The 19,478-nt window shown below is 41.7% G+C and overlaps 1 protein-coding gene across 3 annotated transcripts in view; it reads left to right on the top strand.

Moving 5' to 3' along the window:
- IQCM (IQ motif containing M) overlaps positions 1 to 19,478 on the top strand; it is an 80,608-nt gene that overhangs the window by 28,282 nt on the left and 32,848 nt on the right. For all 3 annotated transcript variants that reach the window (XM_081926113.1, XM_081926111.1, XM_081926112.1), the window contains exons 8-10: positions 4,472 to 4,661; positions 6,038 to 6,182; positions 11,154 to 11,288. In XM_081926113.1, coding sequence (XP_081782239.1) covers positions 4,472 to 4,661; positions 6,038 to 6,182; positions 11,154 to 11,288 — 470 coding nt within the window. The remainder of the gene's footprint in view (positions 1 to 4,471; positions 4,662 to 6,037; positions 6,183 to 11,153; positions 11,289 to 19,478) is intronic.

Raw genomic sequence — 19,478 nt, 5'->3', positions numbered from 1 at the left:
TCTCTGTTCAAGTCCTCCAACAGTTTGCTGCTAATCCTCAGCAGATTAATATGCTTTCAGCGATAATCCTTTCATCTGCTGAAGTTCAAAGATGCTGAATCACCAAAGTTAGTAGGCTGACAGAACTTCCAGTAAAATGGTACCAAGAAAGTGACGATCCTTTGATGGATTTCTTTTAATTTTTAAGGTTAAAATTGTAGGTGGCATAAAAATATCTGGCATTCACAAACCGTCTTTCAGCACCGATAGAACACTTGGAATTTCAGCGCAAAATATTATTTGCCATTTGTCTGCCTCCTCAAAGCTTTACATGTGGGCAACCTGCTCTATAAGATCTTACACTAAGAGATGTTGGTGAATAAAGAGCGGGGAATGTATGGATGGTTAATGCTTTGTATTCCAGAAAATTGCACAAGAAGCTCTGAGTGCGGATGTGCTCAGTTAAGTTCTGCTGTTGTGTTTCCCACAGGCATCTGGTTGGCTACTGTGAGACAGGATGCTGGACTAGATTGGCTATTGGCTGGATCCAGCCAGCTCTCCTTATGTTCCTATTTGAGATACACTTTCCATGTCATCACAATAAATTGAAATTACTGGTTTACTGTGGATGAACAACATGCTGGCGCATACAATCCATTCACTCACCCCTTTTTCAAAACAATCCAGTTATAGTTAGCTTGAGATCTATGTTTGCTACTCTTAAGCAAACCAGGAGTGCAAATCAGGATTTGAAGTTGGCTTATGAATTCTGACTGGCTTGAGAACAACTGGGGCAGGATCCTGGCTTTTCATGCTCATTTGGGTTTACCTGTGCACATGAAAGGAAGATGCTCATTCACAGTAAGTCCAGGAAAGCCAGGAATCCTGGCTTATTGTGATGTGAAAACATGGCTACTGGACAGCGACAGAAAGAGCTGCAGGCCTTATGATAGGAGAGCTAGGCCTGTACAACCTGCTGGCTCTCCACTGCTGCCTACTTCTCCAGGTCACTGGGAAGACAACATCACACAAGGGACACTATAACCTTGGGATGAGGCAGGGAAACTGTACAGGTACTCCACACATATTGCAGTGGCACTAACTCATACTTTGAACCTGACTTGTGACACACAGTTGGCACGAAAGGTAGGCCATCAGTGATTTAATACATCCAAATTGTCTTATGTGGCATAAATTCAATCTACCACTTAAATACTTAAGAAAGGTTTTAGAACTATATAATGAATGTGTATGATGTCATACTCTGTTGGCTGGCAGTGTTTTGTATATTCTTGGAGGCCCGCATAACCTCTTTTTCTCCCCTTCATTCTCCTTATCTGTTTAGTCCCACTCCAAAAGAGTGAGTGGGTCGGATGGAAGAGAGAGAATGGTTGCAAAGCAATGCAGATATTGAGAGTGCATGTATCTTTGGGATGGAAAGAAATGTGCAGTGCAATCCTATGCATATATAAAGGTAAAGGTAAAGGTACCCCTGCCCGTACGGGCCAGTCTTGACAGACTCTGGGGTTGTGCGCCCATCACACTCAAGAGGCCAGGGGCCAGCGCTGTCCGGAGACACTTCCGGGTCACGTGGCCAGCGTGACAAAGCTGCATCTGGCGAGCCAGAGCCGCACACGGAAACGCCGTTTACCTTCCCGCTGGTAAGCGGTCCCTATTTATCTACTTGCACCCGGAGGTGCTTTCGAACTGCTAGGTTGGCAGGCGCTGGGACCAAGCAGCGGGAGCGCACCCCGCCGCAGGGATTCGAACCGCCGACCTTTCGATCGGCAAGTCCTAGGCGCTGAGGCTTTAACCCACAGCGCCACCTGTGTCCCGATATACTCAAAAGTAAATCCCACTGTGTTCTACTGAACAAAGTTGTGATGGTTATTGGTTTTATGGTTTTAACATTTATTTTCTGTTATCTTGCATTTGATTGGAATATTTATATACTGCTCTGCAGTCCCTTGGGATAAAAGGGTTTATACATGTAAAATGATGATGATAACAACAAATCATTTGAGGAAAAGTGATAATTTGTTGTTTTTCCTTTTGAGCTTTCTCTCTTACGTTCAGAATATAGGAGGCAATTCTTCCCTTCTATATGATGTTTCTGGTTTAAGCATTTATGTTGTGAACTTCTGCGGGATACCATTTTGAACACGAATAACAGGTTATAAATATTTTAAACAAACCAATCATTTAATGAAAGTAATAAGTGTCTAGTAGTACAAATACACACACACACTCTCACACAATCAATTCTTAGCTAAAAATGAGCATGCCTAAGCCAAATCTGTCTGTGTTTTGTCTAAAAGTAGATGGCAACTTAGTTGGCAGAACATGGTACTCTTAATCTCAAGGTCGTGGGTTCGAGCCACATGTTGGGTGACAGATTCCTGCGTTGTAGGGGGTTAGACTAGATAACCCTTGTGGTCCCTTCCAACTGTAGAGTTCTATGATTCTATGAGCTGTTGCGGGGGGCAGTAGGCCTGTTGCTGGAATTTGTAGGTGGGGAGTGTGCTGTCTTGTTGGCCACTGTGGGAACAGAAAGTTGAACTAGATAAACATCTGGCCTGATGCAGCAGCAGAGCCCTTGCTGTGTTCTTTCTCGATAACATCATGTTCAAACTTTTCTCTTCATATCGCTTTTAGGTATGTTCTTTATGCTGTGGTTTGTTTTTAAACCTTGCATTCTTTGTATAACCCTCCAACTGTTCCATTTTAGAAGAAAAGACCACCAAAAGATGAATGCCATCTTCAAAAAAAAATGCAACTGTTCCCAGTAGGCCTACAACCCATATGTGACGGAAGGTCCTCACAATTTCAGTGAATGTAGCAGAAGTTCTACTTCAAGGTCACTGTGCAGCAAGTAGAAGCCTCTTGGCTCAGTTTAACAGGACATCAGCCAACTCAAAGCAAATTGCAATTACACTAGAAATTACATTTGGACAAAACAGGAAGGCTGGGCCTGTTAAAGGAGGCAGAATATTTGCTTTGAGAGAATGTGGGTTGGTAGGTGATTGGAGAGGGAGGAGGCAGACATCTGATTTTGAACTTGGCAACCCCTCCAGCTGGTTTAGTCACATATTTTCAGCTCAAAATCTATTTGGCCTTTACAACAGCCAAAATAAATGTCCCTTAATCACTTCCAACCTATTAACAGATGGGTAAACAGCTTTTATAAATGGGGCATACAAAATACTTCACAATCAGCCAAAACTAATTAGTGGCAATAGCTGAACCAAAATGTTTAATTCAAGTAATATATATATCAATGTAGATGAAAGTACAGTTTATTTTTTATTTTATTTTTTAAAAAAAGTCATTTCAAATATTATGCCTTAGAAAAATCACAATGGGCTTCATTTAAACGTGATGAATTTAGAATTCTAATTTGTTTCGGCTTTTCTTCTACATTCACCACAATCCAGTGGTGAAGATCTGCCAGCTGAAGGACTACTGTATAGTAAGGGCAAGGGCCACCATTTGAAGGCCACATGCCGATGGTGGGGAGGGCCAGAGGCAAAAGTTGGCAAAAAAACAAATGTGCATTTGAACAGGAGGCTGGTTTCTGTATTCACCCTTCCCCATCCTCCTTCCAGACATGCAAGAGGCATTATCAGAGTATAAGGACACATTCCAGCCAGCGAGAAACACTTGGGGTTTGAGGCAGGACCAGTCTTTGCATTATGCTTATTAAAACAGCTAATAAAAAGTTACAGATAGGTAGCCGTGTTGGTCTGCCATAGTCAAAACAAAACAAAATTCCTTCCAGTAGCACCTTAAAGACCAACTAAGTTAGTTCTTGGTATGAGCTTTCATGTGCATGCACACTTCTTCAGATACACAGTGTGTATCTGAAGAAGTGCGCATGCACACAAAAGCTCACACCAAGAACTAACTTAGTTGGTCTTTAAGGTACTACTGGAAGGATTTTTTTTTGTTTTAGCTAATAAAATGTTATTAAAAACAACAACAATGACTGAGCACTAACTGAGTTTTACAGAGGAAGTCTGTGGGCTGACATTTCTGATCTCTATAAGTTGCTCTGGGAACCTATTTTGGCTGAAGAGTGGTGTAAAACTGCTTTAGAAAAACTATTACTCTGTTGTTCTCCTGAATTATCAGTCTACTGCTTCCAACACATGTCTGTCTGTGTATGTATGTATGTATGTATGTATGTATGTATTTTTATGCAGTCACTAAAAGGGTTTGTGTGAAGAAAGGCATGAAAAATAATATAGATTTAAGGATGACCCATGTATTCAAATTAGTCACATAAATTTGGTGGATTTTGGGGTTGTTTTAGAGTCTCTGTTTTAAAAAGATTGATTCAGAGGAAATGGGTATAAATTGCAACTTTGCAATTAATACAGATGATTTTCTGTATTTCAGTGGAAATGTGCATTTTGTTAACATTTGCATTCATCCTTGTTTCCATACATGTTAAACTTCCCCTCCCCCTGTTTTTTAACAAAATATTTTGTAGGAGAAGGCGTACGCTCAGTATAGTTCACGAGAAAGTCAAAAGGATTGGGCCACACTTGGATATATTTGAAGCTTTCAAACACCTCCGAAAAAGACAAACCAAGGATAAATATATTTCATCTGCCATTATTATACAGAAAACAATCAGAGGGTGGCTTGTTCGTTGCAAAATGCAGAGATTGAGGCTGAAGGTATTGTATCAGAAGCTAGGTGACATGCCATGTCTAGGACTGCTATGATGAGGCTTAACTATGAACCCTTTGCATTAGGTAGATCAGCTAACCATGATGCTTTTTATGCATTAATGCTATCCAGGGCTGGCACTGCCATGAGACAAGGCAAGGCAGTTGCCTTGGTGCGGGACCCTCTGGCTCTGTGGACTGTGCCCTGTGCTTCTTGGCTTTCTCTTTCTCCGCTATGCACGTGCTGCCTGTGCCCAAATGCCCACCTCCCAGCAGTGGTGGGTGGCATTGGGCACCTGGGCAGATGTGGTATGGCTGGTACACAGCAGGGGTGGCAGTGGCAGGAGGCAGCATTTTTGTTTTGCCTCTAGGGGCAAAATGTCCTGGACTGGGGCCCTTATATCATTCCAGCAATTTGATAGGCAGGAATCTGATACTGCCTGAAGCCACAATTTCAGTTAGATATACTGAAGGCCCACAGGCTGTGCCCTTTATTTAAACATTGGTGCAGGTATATAATGGTTTGCATATAATGATAAGTATGGCTTAGTGTGAATGATCAAGTGTGCAGTTATAGAAAATGAAAATCACATATGCTTCCTTCTTCCCCAGTCCTGCTGCTGCCATGCTGTCCAGACGTAAGCAATGGTTTGCGTTAGCATTATGTGTGAACCCAAGGTCATAGTATTTCTCACTCTAAACAAACCATGTGTTCTTGGCTTGTTTGTTTGGGGAAGAGAAGTCACAAACCCTGGTTCGCACATAACCCTAAGCCAAACCATGACTTCTGGGTAGTGTGATGACAGCAAGGCTGGGGGAGAGGCAAGGCAGATATGATTTTTCAATTTGTGTGTCTCCATTCTTACTTGTTCATGCTTAATTGTAGCTTGGCTTACTATTGCATGAGAAATGCATAGCACCCCATATCTGGTTGTAGTTAACGGTAATTTTTAATCCACCTGCATTGCTTTTGAAGTTTTTTCTAATGTTGCTTTACATTGTCTTGAAGTTTTATGAGAGGGCAGTATATAAATACTTTTATAACTAAATAAAATACATATAATATTTCCTTGTGTTCTCCTGTATCACAGTATCTGCTGTTGCACATTGGTAATATTTTCCCCCACCAACAAAACACTAACACCTGTTGCTTCTCATTTTATTTTTTCACTTTTGCTTTGTAGAACTTCTACAATAGTTTGAACATACTTTGATACTTGCCTCATCACATTCATTTATGTGTGTGTATCCTGGTTGTGGTTGTACATCCTTGCAGGGGATTTGTCTCTGTTCACCACCTCTAAGAGTTTCTTATTTTACACACTAATAATTTATAATCCTTTCCCTTTGAAATAAATGAAAACAAAATATTTGTGTAATTGTAGGCTAGGAGCCATGGACCAAGTTTACTAGCTGTCGTAAAGGAATATCGCAAAGTGATGTTTCGCATTAAACGCCGATGTGGAATCTTGGATCCAACTACACCCCTAATATTTGATCAACTAGAAGACTATCTTGACCACAAAAGATGTATGTATTGGTTATATTATATTATAATTTCAGAGCAAACCGTTGAAATTGCAGTACCTCTTGCTTTTTAAAATGCTGTCTATATTACAATATTTCAGAATTCCAGAAAATGCAACCATCTCTTGTGCTTTCCAAAGCTTACAGTATTGTTTCAAAGACCTTTCCACCATAGATGAAATACAGGCTTATGTATTAACATTATAAGACTCTTATGTGGAGGTACCATAACTCACTGGTATAGAGCACAGATACACTGTCCCAAGTTTCCTGTTAAAAGGATCAGGTAGCAGATGATGGGGAAAACCCAGTCTGAGACCCTGGGAAGCACCTGCTGGCGAGTTTAGACTGGTGTAGTCAACCTGCTGCCCTCCAGACATTGCTGGACTACAACTCCCATCATCCCCAACCACTGGCTATATTGGCTGGGGTTGATGAGAGTCCCAACAACTTCTGGAGGACACCATGTTGGCCACCCCTGATTTAGGCAACACTAGGAGCTTCTAGTTAATTGAGCACTGAGATGCACAACTGTGTGTTGTTTTGTCAGGTTCTATGGTTAGAACTGCATGGGATGGTGGGAGTCCTATATCTTCCAATGCAGTTCACCACCAAACAGTAATAAAGCACAGGGGGCGGGGGTGGATTTAGTGATTTCCATTAGAGGGCAGAAGAGCTTTACTGAAAATGCTGTCCATTGTTTTATTGCCTGCCCTGCCCCCCCCAACTCATTTCTCCATATGCTTCTCCCACTCCAGTCTGGTATTCAAAATGGGAAATAAGTCCAGCTGGAGGGAAGTTTTGGGGAAGGGACTCAGAGAGGGGATAGGGAGTGACAGGTAGAGGAAATATTCAGCATCCACTTTGCCCTCAGCTTCTTCATTGGAAATTACTATGCACTGCTGTTTGGTAGCATTCCTAGGTTCACCACAGTCTTCTGTAGTCCTGTGCTAGCTCAGCTCCAATCTGAATGTTATATCTCCCCTATGGAAGCTGCCTGTAAAGTCTTTCCACATGAAAGGTGATGGTCACAGCATGCAAAGGCAACTTACTGAGTGCCAAGGGCATGCCACGTTTGCATATCAGTGTGGCATGTCCTTGGCAGGAATGGCACTGGCACACAGGAACTACATGTGACTCAGTCCTGACACATGCATTAGGAAATGCTGAAACATGATGTGTACTGTGTGGAGTGCTGCCAAGGTCTTCTTGGCAGTCTCCACGAGGAGGCTGTAATGTTTACATTGACCCTGAGATAGGAAATGATGGAGCAAATTGGCAAGCGATAGGAAGCGATGGAGCAAATTGGCAAGTCACTCAATCTGAGTATTCGCAGTGAGATAGCTTGAGAAACAGGCAGGTCCATCTACAGAGGGAAAACGAGGCGCTTGGCAGGCATTTTCCAGCACAGAGTATGGAGTGAACATATGGCCAATGTGGCAAAGCAACAGTCTATGCTTGATATAGCAGCATCTATCACACTAGCGATGCTAAATGTTGAAAAGGGGGTAATAGATAAATATAAAGTATTACTTTGAAGTTAAGCAGTGGAACTAGTAAAGTAGCTGAAGTAGCAGTGATCATACCATTCTATGTTGACAGTGAATATATCTAGTGACAGCGAGGAGATCTAGTGCTGGGCTGAAATCTGCACCCCACCAATTTTCATACAATTTTCTGAATTGTGTGTATGTTTTCCAATGATTGGGTTCATCCTTGATGTGGGTGGGTGTAGGCAAATTCTATTTGGTGTTGGTGTTACCTTTAATATGAGTTGGCTGCTGATGAATTAAAGAACAGTTTGGCTACCCTCAGCATCCTGGTAGAAAGCTTGTCCTGTAAAATGAAATGAAAAAAAAAATTAATAAAACCCAGCGACTACCTCTTATTTAATGATATGATTACCAAGCCTCCCTGCCCCCCAGCTCAATTCTTAGAATTTGCCTACATCTTCAAAATATTAATGGGTACAGTTACACATAAAAAGGATGAAGTTAACCATTGAATATCTTATATCAGTACATGCATATCCAAGGTGTGTGTGTGTGTGTGTGTGAGAGAGAGAGAGAGAGAGAGAGAGAGACAGAGAGAGAGACAGAGAGAGACAGAGACAGACAGACAGACAGACCTGGAGCGGCACTCTCTGAATGCAGACTGCAATAGTGGAGGAATCAACATAGTGAAAATGGGAATAATAATAATAATAATAATAATAATAATAATAATAATAATAATAATAATAATAATAATAGAATATTTATACCCTGTCCATCTGGCTGGGTTACCCCAGCCACTCTGGGTGGCCCCAACAAGAATATTAAACAGAATAAAACTTCAAACATTAAAAACTTCCCTAAACATGGCTGCCTTCAGATGTCTTCTAAAAGTCAGATAGTTTATTTCCTTGTCATCTGGTGGGAGGGCATTCCACAGGGCAGGCGCCACCACTGAGAAGGCCCTCTGTCTTATATAGAAACAGTAGCAAGAAATATATAGTTTGACAAGGCATGAAATATTACTTGTCAGGGACTGGATGAATACTGAGGGGTGGGCACCAGGAGAAGTGGGGTTGGAGACAAAGGATCAGTGAATAAGGGGAACCTGTAACAGCCAGAAGACAAGAGGCAGAGGCAGGAGAACATGCAGGATTGGAGAGTGAAGGAAGCAAAGATAAGTCAGGCTGGTGGAGAGTCAAGGGCTTCTGCACCGCCTCCTCCTGCCCCCACGTCTCCTGCCCCACTTTCTCCCTGGACCATAAGAGGATTAAAGCGGAAGGAGCAGAAGGTTACACAGAGGCAGAGTCTCCACCTGCTTTTGTGCAGCCCAAATAGGGAGGATACACAAGCCAAGTTTGGGGGCAGGGCCTCTTTGTTGCGGCAACTGCCTCACCAGGTGCACACCTAGGACTATCTGAGAGAAGTAGGATTGATGGACATACCTCCCCCTGACTTGTAAGTGTACTTTTGACAATGACGAGTTGATTTCTCACTCTGGACATTCCATGCCTGACAGCACTGTGACATTATTGGGAGCAGGTGGACTGGCACTCTACCTGGGCAGAGAGTTGTAGTCTGTAACACAGTTTACCCAAAATGTTCCCATCCTCACTATTAGAAATTGGGTTAGACGGAGCAAATTTAGCTGCCTCAGGTATGGATATATGACAACATTATCCAAGTCAGGTGTAGGAGCAGCTTTAAATGCCTCAGGTGAAAGTGTGGCAGCTTGGTCAGAAGCCACTGCCAACCCTGTAGACCTGAATCAAATACTGCAAAAGGATTACTAACAGGAACGTTAAAACTCAAAGGAGATTGTTGGAGAAACGGGGGGCCAGACTCAATTCTGCTCTCTTTAGATTTAGACACAGAGAGATAAGTCCGGGACTACCCGAGTGTTTAGTATTACCCATTATAAAACACAAATAGTTTAAAAGTATTGCACCCCTCACTTTTTAAAGCAATATCACAAATCCACTGTTAAAACTTACATAAAACAAGCACACTATTGATAAAAAATGTAAAATATTATATCCAAAAAGACTGTTCTTTTAACAAGGCACACACTTTTATATCCTTCAGCTTGTTCTTCTATTACTTGATGGCCAGAAGAAATGCACAGCCTTCAGAAACAGACCTTGGTGACTCAATTCACTTCCTCCTAGTAGTCATATCATTCCTCTGCAACGCTTTCATGCATGGTGTCCAAAATGTTTTCTTAAATAAGTTCTAGTCCCATTTCAAAAGTCCTGAAAGCTCTGAAACTCCACAAGGGTGTCTACTAGGCACCAGAGTTTGGAGATGAGATGAAAGAAGAATTTTATACATTCAGTTTTGATGAGCTAACAGCCTTGTTGGCCTAAGTGTAAACAGGGTTTGATTTCACATTGTTTGATTTCACCTATGGAGATGGCGTCAGACCTAAGTTTCCAACGTCTTCTCATAAACACTATAATTGAACCTATATGTCATCTGGAGATAATTCTGTATAACAACAGAATGCATTTATTTTATTTTGCTCTGAGCACTTATGGCTGTTGAATAAAAACCACTCAGCTTTAGAAAAATCTTTTTGAGTAGCTAAAGCTGATCCATAAAATAAAATAAAAAATGCATCCTGTTCTTGAATTTGTGTTCACACTGACAAACACATGGAGTGCTCTGAAGAAGCAGGCTTTCCTATTCCTTTTAATTAGGGATATTGTGGGAGTTCACCTGAGCCTGACTTGGATATGACATTTCAGGGTTCAAAAACCCCACCTCAATTTTCCCTGCTCCAGTTAGATTAAAAAAAACACCTGAGAAAAAAACACCTCTAAACAAAAGAGAGGAACTCCTATACCCTCCTTCTTGCTTCTTCTACTTCCCTGGCCCCCCAAAGCCACCACCTACCCCCGGCCCTCCAAAGCACTTCCCTGTTCCTTCTCTTGTCCATTGGTAGGGAATGGGAGCAGCAGTGGAATCAATGAAAGATGAGAAAGGAGAATTGTCTCTCTCTCCAGTTTTCTCTCCCTCCACTCTCTCATTTATGCAATGAGTGATAGTCTATGGGAGGGTTAAGACCTGCAATTGCAAGAGCTCCTGAAAGACCACCATATAAAGGTAAAGGTAAAGGGACCCCTGACCATTAGGTCCAGTCGTGACCGACTCTGGGGTTGCGGTGCTCATCTCGCTTTATTGGCCAGGGGAACCGGCATGCAGCTTCCGGGTCATGTGGCCAGCACGACCAAGCCGCTTCTGGTGAACCAGAGCAGCGCACGGAAACGCCCTTTACCTTCCTGCCGGAGTGGTACCTATTTACCTACTTGCACTTTGATGTGCTTTCGAACTGCTAGGTTGGCAGGAGCAGGGACCGAGCAACGGGAGCTCACCCCGTCACAGGGAGACCACTGTATACTCCACCCCTATACCATGCTATGTGTGGATGACTCCTTCTCCCACTCATTCTTTGCTTTGTATAATTTGTTTTGCATTCCAGTTTACGAAACAATGTTTACCAAGAGAGACTTCTTGAAAGAGATGGATAGAAATGAGCTACCTAAATTCTTCAGAGATTGTGGCCTTTTCCCAACCCTGGCTGAAATAAACAATACAGTGAAATTGGTATTAGAAGGTAAGAGAATTTCTGGATGTTTTTGTTCAGAGGAAGTAGAGAATGCTATTCTTAGGCAAAGGGGGGTTTAAATTGTTGAAGGAATGTGCACTTCGTTTATTTAAGTAATTTTTAGAAGCTACATTATGCTGCTGAGTAATTCAAATGAGCCAGTGGTTGTTAGGGCTGTATAAAAAACAAAAATGGGCTTGGAACCTGACTCACTTGGACAGCCAGGTCACCTTGCCCTCAGAGGCTTGGACAGACATTGTGCTTCATCTTGGAGCTGAGGGCACCTCATTTTCTGAAGACTTGGATGGCTTCTTTATTGACTAGAATGAGAACATCAATAAATGCCTTCCCCACCATTTGAAGGAAACTGCAGGCAATGTACGCTCTTCTCAGGGGATGAAGCCTGCTATATTTCAGAGAGATAAGTGTAGATGTTTCTGACCAAAGAGAACATTGATTTATTTATTTATCATACTCTCCCCCCCCCCCCATAGTTTTGTGGGCAATTTGTTGTGTTCTATGTCGTGAGTGTTGTGTGGCTGTGCAACATTTTCACATGCATTGTTAAGTGCAGTGCTTTCTGCGCTCTATAAAGCCGTATGTGTTAGTAAAAACCCTCAGAGGACAAGCCAGCTTAATCTTCCAGGCGTTCTAGGTTTTTTGTATCTTATTGTTGTGGCTTTACCTTAAGAGCAGTGGATAAGAGCTATGATGACAAGACTAGTCAGAAGTGCAAGATGGTGAGGCCCAAGGCTAAACCAGTTGCAGGTAGTTCTAAGGGTGGAACGGGTGCTACAGGGGTATACTGTGTGTATGGCATCTGTATGGTTGTTGCAGTTACACAGATGACTGCAGCACAGATCATGAATTGGGGAAGGATGTTAGAATTCCTGCTCCATGATTGCAGTCATGGGATTGTTGTCTATCACATGACGGTATATGTTTTGACTCCACAGAGTGGGAAGTGACGGAGACAGGATGTTTGTGTTACTGTGTTCCATGAAGTGGGACTATTGTCCTTTATTCCCTTTCTCTTTGCTGTCTGATGCTAGAGAGAGAAAGAGGGGGGGGGAGCCATGCTGCAGTGCTCCGTGTGTGTTTATATGTAATTAAATTAAAAGATTAGCCAGGACACAAGTTGTGAAGACTCTGCGGATCCCTAAGTGTGCCAGTGTCTGTTGACATTGGTTGCTGTGATGTTCGGGCAGAAGAAAGCTTTTGAAGCTCCTCAACCAGGAGGGAGATAACATGCCAGTCAGGCATGTGTCTCTGCCAGGCTCCTACTCAAGTGTAGGCTGAACTCCTAACAGGATGAAGATAGATGAAGTGGAAATACCATATTCTGTTCCCCACCCCCACCTCAAATAATGCTGCCTGGTTGATGGAGCTCATGGTTTGCTATAAGCTGCCTGAACACACCATCTTGAGTCTAGAGTGTGATTGGCGCTGAGAAACTCTTAGGTGGGCAGTTTTGTGTGGCAAAAGGTGGCCTATTATGTATCCTGGTCCCAAATCCTATAGGTTTTAAACATCATAACCAATACATTGAATTGCGTTTTGAAACAAACAAGCTACCTATTCAGCCAGTTGTTTTTCATGTGTCCCTTCTGAGCCCGTAAATGTGTAAATAAGCAAATATTCACAAAAGACAGTAAGACTGCATTGGAAAAAGTAACTCAGGAAGAGTAACTTGAAGAAGATTGACAGTAACCCCCTTCACACACAAAGCCATGTGAAAATTGCTCTCCCATTGCAATCATGAATGATATGCCTTGCAGCTTTCGAGGGAAGGGGGCTGCATAGCAACAGACAGGAAAATCCACAAACTTCTTGACAAGGTCTGATCAAGGAAAAAGGTGTGACGGGCTTCTTCTGTTTGTATTCTGTATTGCTGGTCAGTTGACTGTAATAACTATCTGACTGGGGCAGAGAGGACATGCAAGACCCTTTAGGAATGCATCCAAAATACTCCTCATCCTAATTTCTCCCCAAATTTTTGGAATTTTGATTTGTGAATGTGTTCTAACTGTGTGTGTGTTTTTTTCAATTCCTTGACCATGTAATCTGTCCTGATAATGTGTTGAAGGGTGGGATATAAATATCAAAACATTTTTCAAAGTTTTCTTTTTTAAAAAAAATATTTAAATATTCATCACCATTTGCTGTCTTGAAAAAGCTTCTGCTGAAAAGGGCATGGAGGGATAATAGCTACTGAGGCTGTGCAAAAGCTTTAGACAAGGCACAAATTTAAGGTAAATAGTACTGCTTCACTGGGCCACATTGAAAGTAATATTCATAGTGATTCACAATATAGACTCCCCCACCTACCAAAGTTTTGGAAGTGCCTTGGAGCTCTGAAAGTGTGTTTTTGTTTTTTTACTTTTTCAGGCCAGCACCTCCAAGCTCTCCATAAATTAAAAACAAACAAACAAAAAAACCCCATCAGAGTGGGGGAGGCAGAGAAAATGGTGTATTTCTGTGACTGGTTATTGTAGGTTCCAGAGCTCTCTGTTTACTTCTGATCATAGTGGTTTGGGGCATGAGACAGGCCCTTTTTGGTGGTGGCACTTAGGCTATGCAACTGTCTCTCCTTAGAATTCCAAATGGCCCCCAAATGACAAGCATTTTAAATGTTCCTTGGAAACAATTTTGATTTGTCAGGTTTATAAATCAGGATGTTTCGTTTGTTTGTTCCCCTGGTTTTCCGCTCAAATTTTTGTTGCTGTGTTTCTTTTTTTTTTTGCTGGTTGGTCTTGTTTACTCTTTATATGAATATTGTTTTTAAGTTGGATTTCTGATCTTCATCTTTTGATGGGCAAGTGGCTTAAAACATTAATATAAAAATACATGGTTCCAACAAAAATAATCTTACTTTAGCCACATGTACTTAAGTCTTTGGATGAAATTCATGAGCCATGCAGCCCAATCCTGTTCATGTTTATTCACAGATAAATTACCCAAGTGTTCATAGGATTACAGTCCTCAAAGTATAAAATTTTACCTGTATTGTTGATATCCAATGATACCAGCACAAAGCCTTTCTTGTTTTCTTTTTTAAAAAGGTTGGGTAAATTATTATTTGGACAAAGGGAACTCAAGTGTTCTTCTGCTTTTTGGGGAATGTTTTAATACAGTTATGCTTTATTGTTTCCAGCCATAGCTTCAAAGGCCATAGATGAGCTTTAACTTGAATTTCTAGCAGCCTTGGTTGGTTTACATCACAATTTCTGTGTAGTTAAAATGTTTTTTTAATGCCAGGCAAATCTCTGGGGGGCCTCTTTAAAAGAGCTAATGTTCCCTTTGGCACTGAAATCCACTTACCTTAACTGACTTCAGTTATATTTCAACCTGATTCCTGGTGTCACAACGGTAATGTTAATTGTAGCATCCCAAAGGCTCTTAGTATTCATCAAATATTTGATTTACATTTTCTAATAAGGCTTTTGGAATGCATGAACAGGAAACCTGTCCTCTACCATGATTCCTACTACTGTCTCCTTCATTAACATTGCGAGTTGTTTTTTCTAAAGTAATTAAAATATGTAATTGAATACACTAGAATAATTTTGGAAAATTAGTTTAATTATTCCACAGGTTCTACTGGGAAACATTGCATCTTTTATTATAACTGAATGGGTAAATGTGGCTTTTAAAAATCCCACTTGTATTTCACTAGATTATTTTTTTAATCATTTAAGCAAATCCAGTGGATAGGCAGGATTGTCTCATGGTTCTCCATAAAAGTACAAAAGTGCTGTCGGATAACTTTCCATCTATACCTAAAATCAATAGCCACCCAATTTATTCACTCACTCCTGCCCTTGACACAACGCTCGTAAGGTAAGTCTAGGACTGATTTCAGCATTGTACTTTTTCTGAGGTAATGGCAACGAGTCTTTCCTTTTCAACTGAAGCTACAGCAACTTAATTTTTAAAAACAAAACAAATGCCTGATCCTTCTAAGGAGACCTGTGTGCTTAATCAAGCATCTATGTCATGGGTAGGCAAATTAAGGCCCAGGGGCTGGATCCGGCCCAGTCGTCTTCTAAATCCAGCCCGCGGATGGTCCGGAAATCAGCGTGTTTTTACATGAGCAGAATGTGTCCTTTTATTTAAAATGCACCTCTGGGTTATTTGTGGGGCATAGAAATTCATTCATCCCCCCCCAAAAAATATAGTCTGGCCCCCACAAGGACCCCCCCACAAGGTCTTAGGGACAGTGGACTGGCCCCCTGCTGAAAAAGTTTGCTGACCCCTGATCTATGTGCAACAAGCATCCAAGTATCACCAGCATAAATTATATAAATATCAAAATATGCATCCAATGTACATCTGAGTGTGGATGATACCTATTTGCATTACAGTGCTTTCTTTGAAATGTTAGTTTGAATGTGGATCCCTATGCACACAGATGCTTATACATTCAAATGTGTGATTCTCATGCACACAGAGGGCTGTATGTGTGGAAGCCCAATATACATGTTTATTCTCTCTTTTCTTGCGAGGGGATAATTATGCAGCTTGGACCTCTCTACAGAGTTTGTATTATAGTCTACAAAGTGGAATATGTATTATACTTATGGTGGAGAGGGCATGCTTGAAGCTCCTTGGGGAAAATAATTAAACAGCCAGATAAACATTCTCTTACTTTATCTTTCCTAGAGACAAGCCAAAATGCAGATCTTCATAACTACTATATAGAACTTTGTACTCAAAATTCTTTCTAAGTGAATGGCTCCCTTAAGCAAACTATATTAGGGAGGTAATTTATGTGAGAAAAATGGATGCCAGCTCCTCTTGCTGGGCAACAGCCACAGCTTGAGTCATCTTCCTCTTTTGGCACAACTCCTATACCTTTCACAGTTGTCTGACCTGTAGAAATTTAGCGGGTGAAACTTTTGAAGGCTTGGAGCTGGACTGATGAGGAAATGTCTCTATATGCCAAACTGCTATTAAGGGCACTGCGCTGGAGCACTGTCAAAAGAAAAAAGTTAGCAACCCTATCCATAGCCTTTTGAATTATAACATGTTTTGTCAAAGTCTTGAGTTATCAACAGTGGAGCTGAGAAACCTAATGGAAAAAGCATAACATTAAAGGCTGTAGCCCAATTCCAGTCCTTGTCTCATGTAACATCCCCCTCCCCCAGCAAGTTGCTTTGGGAGGGCAATGGGGCAGGATTTACCATTAAGCAAAATAAGCTCGCGTTTAGGCAAACCCTCCAAGTGTCCCTATTTTCCAGGGACATCCCTGACTTAGAGAAGCCATCACAGTTTCTGATTTGATCCCGGAGTGTCCCACTTTTCCTTAGAATGTTCCTATTTTCATTGGAGAAATGTTCGAGGGTATGGAGTTATCCAACCCCCGAGCTGCCTGAAGGCAATCCTGTATAGGGAAGGTTTTTTATGTTTTTACATATGTTGGAAGCTGCTCGGAGTACTGGGGCAACCCAATAAGATGTGTGGTGTATAAATAGTAAAATTATCATTATGGAATGGGAGGTCCCTATTTTCATGGAAGAAATGTAAGAGGTTATGGTTTAGGGAATTAAGGGAAGTGAGGCACAACATAAATTTTCCATTGCCAGATTGGCATAAACACATGGTTCTTCCTTGCTGGATCATAGCAAATGCTTTATACCAGTTTATAGTGTATAGCAGTGCCAGCACCTCAATGGTTTGCTTGTTCCATTAGATGTAACAAAGGGATTAGGACAATAAATAACTTAGTAGCTTAGTAGTGTATTACATGTCTTCAAACAGAATTTTGCTTTTGCAGAAAAAGCAATACTTCTCAAAAAGCTATTCAGAAGTTATTCAGAAATAAATTATTGTCAGCATCGCCCTTGAGCCAGTGTACCAACTGGACTCATGCACTACAGCCCCGACTGGGCTAGGCGAGCTGGGTAGCACTGCCAGAGACCTCCTTTCCCACAGGAACTGGTCACAGTGCTGTGGACTCACAGCTTGGAGCTGAGAGCACCGGATTCACTGTCTCAATAATGCAGTCGTTGCGCAGCAGCGTTTTGCAGAGTCTTGCAGAGTATAAACCACTCGGAGAGCAGCTCTGTAAAGTATCTTCTTTTATTATATAACTACAGCTATAATACAAACTATATACAGAGCTAAATATTCTGAGCATACATCAATGCTACTCTGAGTGCCTGCAGCTGCTCTTAGCAGCAATCTTATCTATCTCTTGCACTCACTCTCCGACAAACTGACTGACTCTCTCTCTCACACACAGAGACTCACTCACTTGACTAATTAAGTAGAGAGCAGTACATTGCTCCTCCTCTCTGTAGAGTCAGCAGAGACCTCAGGAGATTATCAGGAGATTCTTGGGTATGGGAGGGGTGAAATCTCCTCAATTATTAGTTTTTCTAAACTGCTTAGTAAAGAAAAAGAGTATGCCTGATTGAAACATGCTCAACATACACTGTATACGCTGTGTGGCTTGTCCTTTAAAACACTCTGAGTGACTTATACAGCACTAAAAAACAACTGTCCTTCTCCTCAAGTTTACAAGAATATATGTACGTGTGTGTGCCTGTATTACACACAAATGAGAGTGCTCTAAAGGAATGAAAACTGGCTGAGTGTTTTTAAGCACCTCTAGTCTACCATTCTGTGTTCTGACAGCTGGGGCCCTGTGTGTAGACTGAACATGTAACATCACTCGGATAAAGATTGACCTTTGCCATCTCCTGTCATATTATTGCCGGCAAGGAAATTCTCTGTAACCTGAGCCTCCCACGTCTACTTAGCACTTACTCTGCTTATGACAGAGGGAAAGATGTTTAACTTAGAGGGTAGAATAAAGGATTTTTTTGAATTAAACTTTTCCTTACAGATTATCAGACGAGGAACTGGGGATCTTGAAACGGGAACTCCAGTGTCAGCATCCAGGCACCTTACTGCTGCTACCACTATATTACTCTATAAGCAAAGGGAACAGCTGGCTGGATCTTTGCAGGTGTTAGGGGGTATAGTGTATCTTTCTGCCCTTGGAGAATCAAGTGACTTGAGGAGCCAGTAGGGTCCCTTACATAGCCGGGCTGAGCTGTTCCACCATCCCTGATGGGGAATCTCTGTGTTGGCACAACTGAGGACATGAGTGCTTTCTGCAATTCTTTTTTCCCATGCTCTAGGATAAAACAGGAGGTGCAGGAGGCAGCGACTAGAAAAACATGCACACTAAGGAGTGTGCCATGGTACTGCCTCTACAAAGCTTATGATCTGCCACTTCTGCTTCAAGCAGGCAGGCAGGCAGGCAGGCAGGCAGGCAGGCAGGCAGGCAGGCAAGAGATTGGTGTATGGGAGTGCCCTTGCTGATTGCTGTAAGGCTCATATCTGCTGGTCATTGTTTTCTGCTAAATCCAATTTTATTAGACAAGAAAAAATCCATTGACAATGTAGTTACGAGCATTGCCTGTGGGATGGCATTAAATGGGCAATGAACAGCCCATCATTGGTGATTCCTTCTGTTTCCCCAAATGGAGATAGCCTAGAGTGCCCTTATGAAACGCTGCTTCATCTCAGTGTAGCATGAGCGAGTCCTTTACTGTGTGGATGACAGTGAAAAGGTAATGGATTGTGTCTGGAGCAACATAAAGTGTGGACCTACAAGAAAAGCAAGGTAGCTGCCACAGATAGTACCACGATCAATTCTAAGTTATCTTTGGAAAGGGAGAATTCAAAAGACACTGTAGTATGGTTGTTTCCAAATCCTGAAAGTGGAGGAGAAGGGAACAATTTTTTATCTTCAGCAAGAAAGGAAGAATTGGACCTTCCACGTGGCTCATAGCTTCATAAGCTTTTGGAGTATGAAGAGACAGACATTTTAAGTGTTTCATTAGTTACTGCCTGCAGTGTACACAGCTGTGAACTTGGAAAAGAAATAAGGATTATTTTCATGAAGGAACCTTCAGTAGCACTTTTATGTGTGCGTGCAGTGGTGGATTACTGAAGTAAGCTATTAGTCACCTGAAACCAAATGATAATTAGCTGGATCTTAAATATTGCTGTGTCTCTCAGTTTTTACTGTAGATTCAACTAGTTAGTAAATATGTGCTCTGTATTGTAACAGAGCCATGCATACACTTGTATGGATGCAAGTTACTGCAGGAGAAATAACACACGCCAGCTGTTGCACTTGCAGTGAGAAAAGCACTTCAAGAATACAAAATTATCTTCATTATG

The sequence above is a fragment of the Podarcis melisellensis genome, assembly GCF_964234715.1.
Source record: "Podarcis melisellensis genome assembly, chromosome: 9".
NCBI lineage: Eukaryota > Metazoa > Chordata > Lepidosauria > Squamata > Lacertidae > Podarcis > Podarcis melisellensis.
Note: the sequence above shows the minus strand (reverse complement) of the source record. Positions and strands in the feature narration are given on the sequence as shown.